The sequence below is a fragment of the Colobus angolensis genome, unplaced genomic scaffold (assembly GCF_000951035.1).
Source record: "Colobus angolensis palliatus isolate OR3802 unplaced genomic scaffold, Cang.pa_1.0 Scaffold113, whole genome shotgun sequence".
NCBI classification, from domain to species: domain Eukaryota; kingdom Metazoa; phylum Chordata; class Mammalia; order Primates; family Cercopithecidae; genus Colobus; species Colobus angolensis.
Genome location: NW_012112364.1, coordinates 1,180,903 through 1,190,570, shown reverse-complemented (window position 1 = coordinate 1,190,570; position 9,668 = coordinate 1,180,903). Strand labels below are relative to the sequence as shown.

At 48.5% G+C, this 9,668-nt stretch overlaps 1 protein-coding gene across 1 annotated transcript; it reads left to right on the top strand.

Moving 5' to 3' along the window:
* Positions 1 to 5,310: 5,310 nt before the first annotated feature.
* On the top strand, positions 5,311 to 8,645 carry RASL11A (RAS-like, family 11, member A). The gene is made up of 4 exons (XM_011958429.1): positions 5,311 to 6,050; positions 6,453 to 6,509; positions 6,608 to 6,687; positions 7,989 to 8,645. Exons 1-4 carry the CDS (start codon positions 5,570 to 5,572, stop codon positions 8,454 to 8,456), a joined length of 1,086 nt encoding a protein of 361 aa, XP_011813819.1. The 5' UTR covers positions 5,311 to 5,569; the 3' UTR covers positions 8,457 to 8,645.
* Positions 8,646 to 9,668: the final 1,023 nt, after the last annotated feature.

The window sequence follows — 9,668 nt, the reverse complement described above, 5'->3', positions numbered from 1 at the left end:
CTGTGAATTCTGCATCCATGGATTCAACCAAGCTGGGATGGAAAATATTGGGACAAAAAATTGCATCTGTGGGAGGCCGAGGCGGGTGGATCACAAGGTCAGGAGATCGAGACCCCAGTGAAACCCCGTCTCTACTAAAAATACAGAAAAAAAAACTAGCCGGGCGCGGTGGCGGGCGCCTGTAGTCCCAGCTACTTGGGAGGCTGAGGCAGGAGAATGGCGTGAACCCGGGAGGCAGAACTTGCAGTGAGCCAAGATCGCGCCACTGCACTCCAGCCAGGGGGACAGAGCAAGACTCCATCTCAAAAAAAAAAAAAATTGCATCTCTTCTGAACATGTACAAACTTTTTGCTTGTCACTGTTCCCTAAACAATACAGTATAACTATTTACATAGCATTTACATTGTATTAGGTATTATAAGTAATGCAGATATGATTTAAAGTAGGAAGGAAGGGCCGGGCGCAGTGGCTCATGCCTGTAGTCCCAGCACTTTGGGAGGCTAAGGTGGGTGGATCATTTGAGGTCAGGAGTTTGAGACCAGCCTGGCCAACATGGTGAAACCCCATCTCTACTAAAAATACAAAAATTATCCAGGCATGGTGGTGCACACCTACAATCCCAGCTACTCAGGAGGCTGAGGCAGGAGAATTGCTTGAATCCAGAAGGCGGAGGTTGCAGCAAGCCAAGATCACACCACCACTGCAGTCCAGTCCGAGCGACAGAGTGAGACTCCGTCTCAAAAAATAAAGTAGGAAAGATGTGCGTAAGTTATATGAAAATACAACACTCTTTATATCAGGGATTTAAGCATCCCTGGATTTTGATATTCTCAGTGTGTCCTGGAACTAACGCCCTGCAGATAACCTGAGAAAGAACTGTAGAAGGAGCTCTCCTCAAATGATTAATGGCTTTCCATAGCCTCTTGATAAACTTTTTAGCATGCCATTTAGTCTGGTTCCCAGCCTTTTGGGTCACTTACCACATCCTTCTCACCGTTGAGACTACTCAGAGTTCCTCACACTTGCCATGTATCTTCATGGTTTTGTGCATGCTGTTCCCTCAGTTTGACATGGCCCTTCCCTGCTTTCCACCGATCACACATGACTCACACTTGCAGCCCAGTTCATGCCTCCCTGAAGCTTTCCCTGATACTTGGGTCAGACCTGACTCTCCCTGTGGCAGCTCTGTTGGAGTTTGCATCCTGACCTGCTCTGGCCTTCCATTATCAACACAGTGTTCTACAACCTGCTTTCTTTATTTTGTATTTATTTTTTTGAATTTTGAACTTTTTGAGACAGGGTCTTGTTCTGTTGCCCAGGCTGGAGTGCAGTGGTATGATCACAGCTCACTGCATCCTCGAGCTCCTGGGCTCAAGCAATTTTCCCACCACATCTTGAGTGCTTGAGACAACAGGCGTGTACCACCATGCCTGGCTAATTTTTCTTTTCCCTTCCCTCCGCTCCCCTCCCCTTCTTTCTCCCTCCCTTCTTCCCTCCCTCCCTCCCTTCCTTCCTTCATCCTCTTCCCTCCCCTCCCCTTCCTTCCCCTCCCTCCCTTTTTCCCTCCTTTTTTTCCCTCCTTTTTTCTCTTTTTGTAAAGACAGGGTCGAAAACGCTTCAAGCAATCCTGCTGCCTTGGCCTTCCAAAGTGCTGGATTACAGGTGGGAGCCACTGTGCCCGGCTCTGCATCCTGCCCTGTATACCTGTGGAATGTGCCAGGATTAAAACTCAGAGGGCTTGAGGCCTGCACCACTATAAAGCTGTATGACTTTGGATAAGTTACTCAATTTGTCTAAACCACAATTTAGAGGATATTCTTTACCTGTTTCACAGGATTAATTAAAAATTAAGATAATAGAATTTTCTTGGTAAACTCAACAGTTATAAATGATAGTGAATTTGGTAAATTTCTTCACTACAGGGATGTCTGTGAAGGCAGGCAGGAGTGTGTTATACTTCGCTGTCTTAGTAAATGTTCACTGCTCTTTGTGTTCTGCGCCAGCACTTATCACAGAGCCTCACAGAGTCCATTTTCAGTAATTTTGCCTGCTGAGTTGAAGTAAAGTAGGGAACTGGTAGAGGGCAGAGCCATGATTCCTGTTTAGGGAGAGCACCTCAAAGGCAGGGGCTCTGAGGCTCCAGTAAACTCAGTAGTCGAGGACTTAGGATATACAGGAAAGGGAGTTGATGTTGGGTTATGGCTGGGGTAGGGGAGTTGTTTGTGAACAAGACAGGGACCCTTGGCAAAGTTTTGCCTGGTGACTAGAATTAAAGCTTTTATTTGACTGGGAAAGAGTTAATAACTTCCCAAGGCTGCTGTTATTTGCATATTACCAAACTCTGGCCTTTATACTCATTCTAAACACCCACAGATTTGTATATCTGTATCCATGCCTACGCATTTCTGTTATCTTTTTAAAACCACTTCAGCATGCCTGTTATATTGGTTGCACCACAGTTTTACATAACTCTGGACACAAATTTAAAATGAAATGGCAGAACACAAGCAGCAACAGTTTAGACAAGGCTATTTATAATTCTACAGTTCAGTCATTTATTGTCTTCACCAGAAGGTCATGGATTATTTTATATAGTTATAAATGCAAAGAGCTCTTCCAAGGAGAACGAAATCACATGTTGAGCTCTTCTGAGCAAAGGTGCAATGTAATTGCAAAGTGGAACATAATTATCGCTGGGCAGAGAACAGTCTTAGGAATCTTCCTTATTGGCAGACCTTAAGCTACAATGGTCTTATTCCAGACTGGGAATGTAAAACAGAGAAGGAGGTGAAGGGAGACAGAGATACGCAACATTCCACCAAGAAAGGACTCTTCCCTTGAAAGTGCTGGATTTTCACTCCAGGAAGGGGAATAGGGTTTATGGCCGATCTCCTTGGCAATCATTCTCTCTGTGAGTTCTTGATTTTGAATGGGGGTGGTGGTATGTCCAGCTAGAGGGAGGAATCATGATTGTCTAAACTAGTCATGACCATCCCAGTCTTTGCTAGATACTTGAGTAATATCTTTCCCAGTTTGTTCTGGCCAGTGAGATGTAAGAGAAAGTCTGCTGAGTTCTTGTGAGAACTGCTTTATTTCGTAATTAAAGAGAACAACTAACAGAATACTTCCTTCCCTTCCTGTTTGGGTGAGGATACTGCGGGAGCCACCCTGCATCTATGAAGGAGAAGTCAAGGGAATCTGAGAGACAACAGCCCAGACCCCCATCACGGAGCTGCACGAGACCCTGGAACTTAACAGTTTCCGGTTGTTCCCTAGACAGCCATTGTCTTTATGGTGCCGTTTCCCCCATCAGGGAGGAAGGTGCCCTGCTTCAAGTCTTTCCAGTTAAACTGCAGTTTAACAGAGAAAACTGCCTTATGAACAGCCAAAAGTCAGTACAACTTAAATATGGCAGTTTATCTCAGGATATCTCCCAGCACACGTCCTCCTGAGAGCAAGTTGCTCTCAAAACCAAGGCAATGGGAAAATGGTCAGAAACATGACGTCTGTATTTTCCCATTCATACACTGAAGACACCATTCATTCATTCATTCATTCATTTGGAAAGTCAGCCAGTGAACAAACATTTATTAAGGACCTTGCCAGTCCCAGGTGCCACTGTGTGCTGGGTACTCGAGTCACAAGCTAGAGTCCCTGTCCTCCTGGAGACAGACATGAAACAAACATTCTACCAGAAAGTAATGATAGTTAAGATCAGTGCCCTGAGAGCAAGTAACTGCAAGATAGGGGTGGGGACAGTGGCAGTGATCAGAGACCGCTTCTCCAAGGGAGAAACATGTAAACTGAAGAAACCATCTAGTCTAGTCTAGTTTACTTCAGGATTATTCAGAATTCTGCAGATGAGAAATGAGAACAGTAGGGATACAGAGAGGGAGACACCAAGAAATACAGGAGGAGAAATGATGGAACTTGGTGATTAATCAATGTGGAAGTGAGAGAGTAGGTAGAGTCAAGGATGTCTCCAAGGCTTGGGCCACTGGGTGGATGGAGACACATTCATTAGCATGGTCAACTACAGAAATGGGCCCCATTCTCCACCACTCTCTGCTTCCTTGCCCTTTCACATGTGACTCTTCTGTTTCCACAAAGGGGCGGAGTGCATTTCCCTACTCCTTGAATTTGGGCTGGCCCCATGACTTTCTTTGACCAACAGAATGCAGCAGGAAGGGATGGGTTCGACCTCAAGGCCTAGGTCTCAAGAGGCCTTGTCCATTTCCACCCACTCTCTTGGAACTCTGCTCAGCTACCATGAGGGTAGGCCCTGGCCAACCTGCTAAAAAGAGACACCTAACTCAGTCACTACCCTCCATCACAGCCAACAGCTGCCAGACATGAGTAAGGCTGTCCAAGGGCAGCCAGCTCCCACCTCCAGAACCTGGAAGCTCCCTGCAGATGCACCAAAGGGCTCAACAACTGTAAGTGATTGTTCTAAACTATCTAGTTTGGTGTGGTTTGTCATGCAGCAAAAACTAGTACAACCAGGGTAAAGAAAGGTGTGAATAAGGGTGGGGCTGTCTAATAGGCAATTAGGTGAGGCTGGAACACAGGAGGCCGGAAGCCAGGAAGTCTTCTAACTGTTCAACGTTAAAGTCCTCAGGCTTCTGCCCTGCTATTTCTGGTGGGCTCCGGAAATCCAAGAACCAGTCCATAGCTCTCTTTTGTGTCCTGTTCCTCACACTGCCCCCCACCCCACCCTAGACCCCACCATGCACCTAGAAGTAAATACTTGGATAATGAAGCAAATGCATGACTCAAGCACATAGGATAGTATTGATGATGGACAGTTAGTGCAGAGCCAGGGCCGCCAGCCGGTGGAGTGCTCCTGAGTGTTTAGGAATGAGCCAGTGCAATCCCTGCCTGCAGAAGAGGGGCTGGTAATGGATACTGAGCTGCTAACCATCACTGCCCCTAAGGGGACTTCATCTATCCCTAGCAAGGTCACAGTAACTGCAGTTGCCTCCACTGATACTAATTCAGAGCTCTTGCCCCCGCCCTCCCTTTTCCCATATTAACGTCATCTGTTAGCACCTTTTCTTTTCTTTTTTTCTGTTTTTTGAGACGGAGTTTCGCTCTTGCGGTCCAGGCTGGAGTGCAGTGGTGCCATCTCGGCTCACTGCAACCTCCGCCTCCCGGGTTCAAGAGATTCTCCTGCCTCAGCCTCCCGAGTAGTTGGGATTACAGGCGCCAACCACCACGCCCCGCTAATTTTTGTATTTTTAGTAGAGACTGTTTCGCCATGTTGGCCAGGCTGGTCTTGAACTCCTGACCTCAGGTGATCTTGCCCACCTCGGCCTCCCAAAGTGCTGGGATTACAGGCGTGAGCCACCGCGTCCAGCCCCTTAGCACCTTTTAAAAATAAAAAGGGCAACGTTTTACAGGAATCTGTCTCTCCCATGGTTGCAGAAACATCCAACTGATCGCACTTTTTCTTCTCTCGCCAGCTCGTAACTCATCTCAAGTTCACCCACAGGTCTAGTGACTCTGGCTGGCTGCTGCAGGGTGAGGAGACTCCCAGAGTGCCTGACTAGAGGCCGCCCGCGCGCTCTGGATGGTGGCCGTATCTTCAGGGTCTGGGCCTCGGAGCCGCAGTCCTGCCGCAGAGCGCCTGGAGCCGCGAGCAGCGAGCAGCCCGGCGAACCGCACAGCCTCGGCGATACTCAGCTCCGCGGCCTCTGCTCCCGCCCCTCCCCTCAGCTCCGGGAAGGGGCGGAGACGAGGAGGAGCTGGGGCGGCCGCCGCGCTCCCGGGAGCACCAAGCCCTTTAAAAGCCGCAGGTCTTGACAGCTGTGCTGGCAGCCGCCGCGGTCCCGGACTCCTAGTCCCGCACTGCCCGCTTGCGAGCCGGCTCCGGGTGCGGCGAGGCCCAGTCCGCTCGGCTTGCGCGCGGGACTGCGGGACGCGCTCCATGCGGCCGCTCAGCATGTCCGGGCACTTTCTGCTCTCACCCATCCCCGAGTCTTCCTCGGACTGCCTCCTGCCCAAGGACATCAAACTGGCGGTGCTGGGCGCCGGCCGCGTGGGCAAGAGCGGTGAGTGCGGCGGGGACCCCGGGCGGCTTCGCTCCCCGGCTCCGGCCGCGACCACTGGGGGCGCTGCAGACGGAGAAAGGGAGTTTTGGCCGAAGCAGAGGGCCGGGGGGCAGGCAGAACCCGGCTGCTTTCGCGCTCGGGGGTCCCGGTCAGTCCCGGCCTGCTTCCCTGGCGTTCCCTGGGACTCTCGGCGGGGTTGGCGCCTGTTCGGGGATGAGGTGCGGGAGAGGTGTCCCGCCAGTTGTACTTGTGGCTAAGCACCTCCGTTTTGCGGAGCCTCTGGAAGCTAGCAGTGCCCACGGTTCTGCGCCCCTCACTCTCCCCAGTTCGTCGGGGGGGGGGGTTCCTGGGTTTGACTGGCTTGTCCGACTCCTTCGGTTGATTTTCCCATTTCCTTTTCAGCAATGATCGTGCGCTTCCTGACCAAGAGATTCATTGGCGACTATGAACCGAATACAGGTGAGAATACTTTCACGCTCCCTGCCTTTATGCTTGCATGTTTCTTTTTCCGGATGGGAGTTTGAGAATTGAAAAGCAAACTCTCCTTCATTCTCCAGGCAAGCTGTATTCACGTCTGGTCTACGTTGAGGGGGACCAGCTCTCCCTGCAGATCCAGGATACTCCCGGGGGCATCCAGGTAAGAACCGCCAGGGGCAAACAGCTCACTCCCACCCGTCAGACCACCCCGGTGGGCACAGCACGTAGGGCGCCCACGCTGGGCGCAGGGGTCTAAACAAGGCATCTAAACCAACCTGTGCATATACAGGTAGGAATGAGCTGTCCCCACAGGGGGGCCAGTAGTTGGAGTGTTAGAAACTCTCTAAGGGGGAGGCATGGTTAGAAGCAGCCTCCTCTTGTTAAGCACCTGACTTCACTTCACTTTGCAACCCTGGTGGGCCATCACTACTTATTCAGGTCTCACCATTTCTTCCAGAGGTAGCCGTGGAACCATTAACAAAGAGAAAGACATTTAAAACAAAACAAAAAAACAGGTAGGATTCTAGTGGGAGAGAGTCTTCTCCCCTGGTAAGCTCTGCTTTTTTTGAGACGGAGTTTCACTCTGTTGCCCAGGCTGGAGTGCAGTGGCTGGATCTCAGCTCACTGCAACTTCCGTCTGGTAGGTTCCAGCGATTCTCCTGCTTCAGCCTCCCGAGTCGCTGGGAGTACAGGCATCCGCCACAACTCCAACTATTTATTTATTTACTTATTTATTTATTTTTATTTTTTAGTAAAGATGTAGTTTCACTATGTTGGCCAGGCTGGTCGGGAACTCCGGACGTCAAGTGATCCGCCCACCTCGGCTTCCCAAAGTGGTGGGATTATAGGCATGAGCCACAGCGCCCAGCCACGCATTGCTGAAGTGCTGCTGTTAATGGCTGTTCCCTCAAGTCAGTAATTGCAATCAGATAACCCCTTGGCAGAGGGTCTAGAATGTAACTTGTTTATTAACCAGTTACTAATTGCTACTCCCTTCTCCAGAGGAAAGGTCTTGTGGAAGAACCCTAAGAAAGGAATTTCTTTCTGTAACATTCTTAAGAAGTGCATGTTAAAAATATTTTTATGGGTTTGGGAAAAGATATTTATCTTGGCTTATTTTCAAAGTTTTGTTTATTATGAGTTAGTGTTTCCTAAAACTTGAGCCATTCTAGTTTAAGGTCATTCTTCAGTCAGCCATGGTTCACCAGAGACTGCCTGACAAGCAAGGGGTTTAAAAATAATGCAGGGATAACAGCTAATAAAGTAACTCAGGCAGGGAGTTTGCCTGGGAATCTGCTCTTTCCATATCAAAAGCCTGCTTCCGCAGAAGCTGGGTGGAAACTGAAAACTGTGTTTAGTGATTTCATTTTCAAGTATTTCTTCAAGGGTTTCCTTGATGTTTTTGAGTTTATCTCCCACTGAGAGTTTCCTTGACTGGATGTCATTTCGATGTTTTCTCAGATCCAAGACAGCCTCCCCCAGGTCGTCGATTCCCTGTCCAAATGCGTGCAGTGGGCTGAGGGCTTTTTGCTGGTCTATTCCATCACAGACTACGACAGCTACTTGTCCATCCGACCCCTTTATCAGCACATCCGGAAGGTCCACCCTGACTCTAAAGCCCCTGTCATCATTGTGGGCAACAAGGGGGACCTTTTGCATGCCCGGCAGGTGCAGACACAGGACGGCATTCAGCTAGCCAATGAGCTGGGCAGCCTGTTCCTTGAAATTTCCACTAGCGAAAACTATGAAGATGTCTGTGATGTGTTTCAGCATCTCTGCAAAGAAGTAAGCAAGATGCACGGCCTCAGTGGGGAAAGAAGAAGAGCCTCCATCATCCCTCGGCCCCGCTCTCCCAACATGCAGGACCTGAAGAGACGCTTCAAGCAGGCTCTGTCTCCCAAAGTTAAAGCCCCCACTGCACTGGGGTGAACTCTCTCAAAGACAGATACCTCTCCCTTTTAATATGCAGTTGTGCAGCTAAAAGACTGGGCTTCTTCCTTTTTAATCACACATTCAGAGTTTATTTTTATAAAAAGATTGATTTTCAAGCACATGTGTATTTCTGAAAATTCAGTGATTGCCTAGAAGCTGGATAAAATTTTGTTTTGTTAAAAGAACTTTTTTTTTTTTTTTTAACTGTAACCACTGGCCACTTTTCCATTAAAGGCAAAATGGCAACATTGCTCATTGTTTTCTCAATGTCTTTTTATAGAAATTGTACTTGCAGCAGCGCCCAGAACTGTCTATGCTTGCCCTCAGTCTGAACTCTGATTGGTGTCTCGCAGTGGGGAGGAGTTCATGTAGAGGGAGTCTGTTGTGGGAGAAAGGAAAGTATGTGGCGGAGGAGAGGGATTTGAATAACTGCAGGATGTCTTTAAATGGGACACTGCCACCAGTCATGAAATTGACACTGTGATTTTCACGGGAAAGGGTACAGTGTGAGCTGATGCTAAAACGTTACAAGTCATGAGTAACATTGGTGCAAATGCAAGTTTATACTCTACCCATATTACAAAACAAAAACCCCTTTTATAGTATTCCTTATGTCAGTAAGTGGGCCCTACCACCCGAAAGTTACCTCAAAATTCTCCTTCCCTTCCAATAGGGCACCAGATCTGTCCATCCTCACTCCTGTTTTTCTCTAAAGCCTCACTGTCCCTTAATCTAGACCTCCCTTTGACTGACAGGCAAGACTCATGTTTCTTGGCTTCTAGAATGGCATCTTCTATTTGTCTCTTCACGTCAGAACAACCCTACTAAAACTAACCCTAATCATTTTATTTCTATAAAAAACTCAACTGGTTTCCCCTTATCTACTGGTTAAGATAGACAGGAGACATGGCATCAAGATTATTTACCACCTCTCCAGGCTTATCAACCCCTCCTTCCAACACACACACCCCAACAGTCAGTCCATTCCAACGGATTGTCTTTCTCAGCCTGCTGCAGACTCTTTCATGTCTTCCTGTCTTGGCACAAACTATCCCTCTGCCTCAAATATTTTTTCCAATTCTACACCTAATGGCTTGCTAACTCATCTTTAAAAACTCAAGTCACATGCTACGTTCAGTTCTGGGATGCCTTCTCTGGTCTTCCTCTATTTCTGGAGCATTTGTGTTATAACCCAAGCCTGTCACGTAG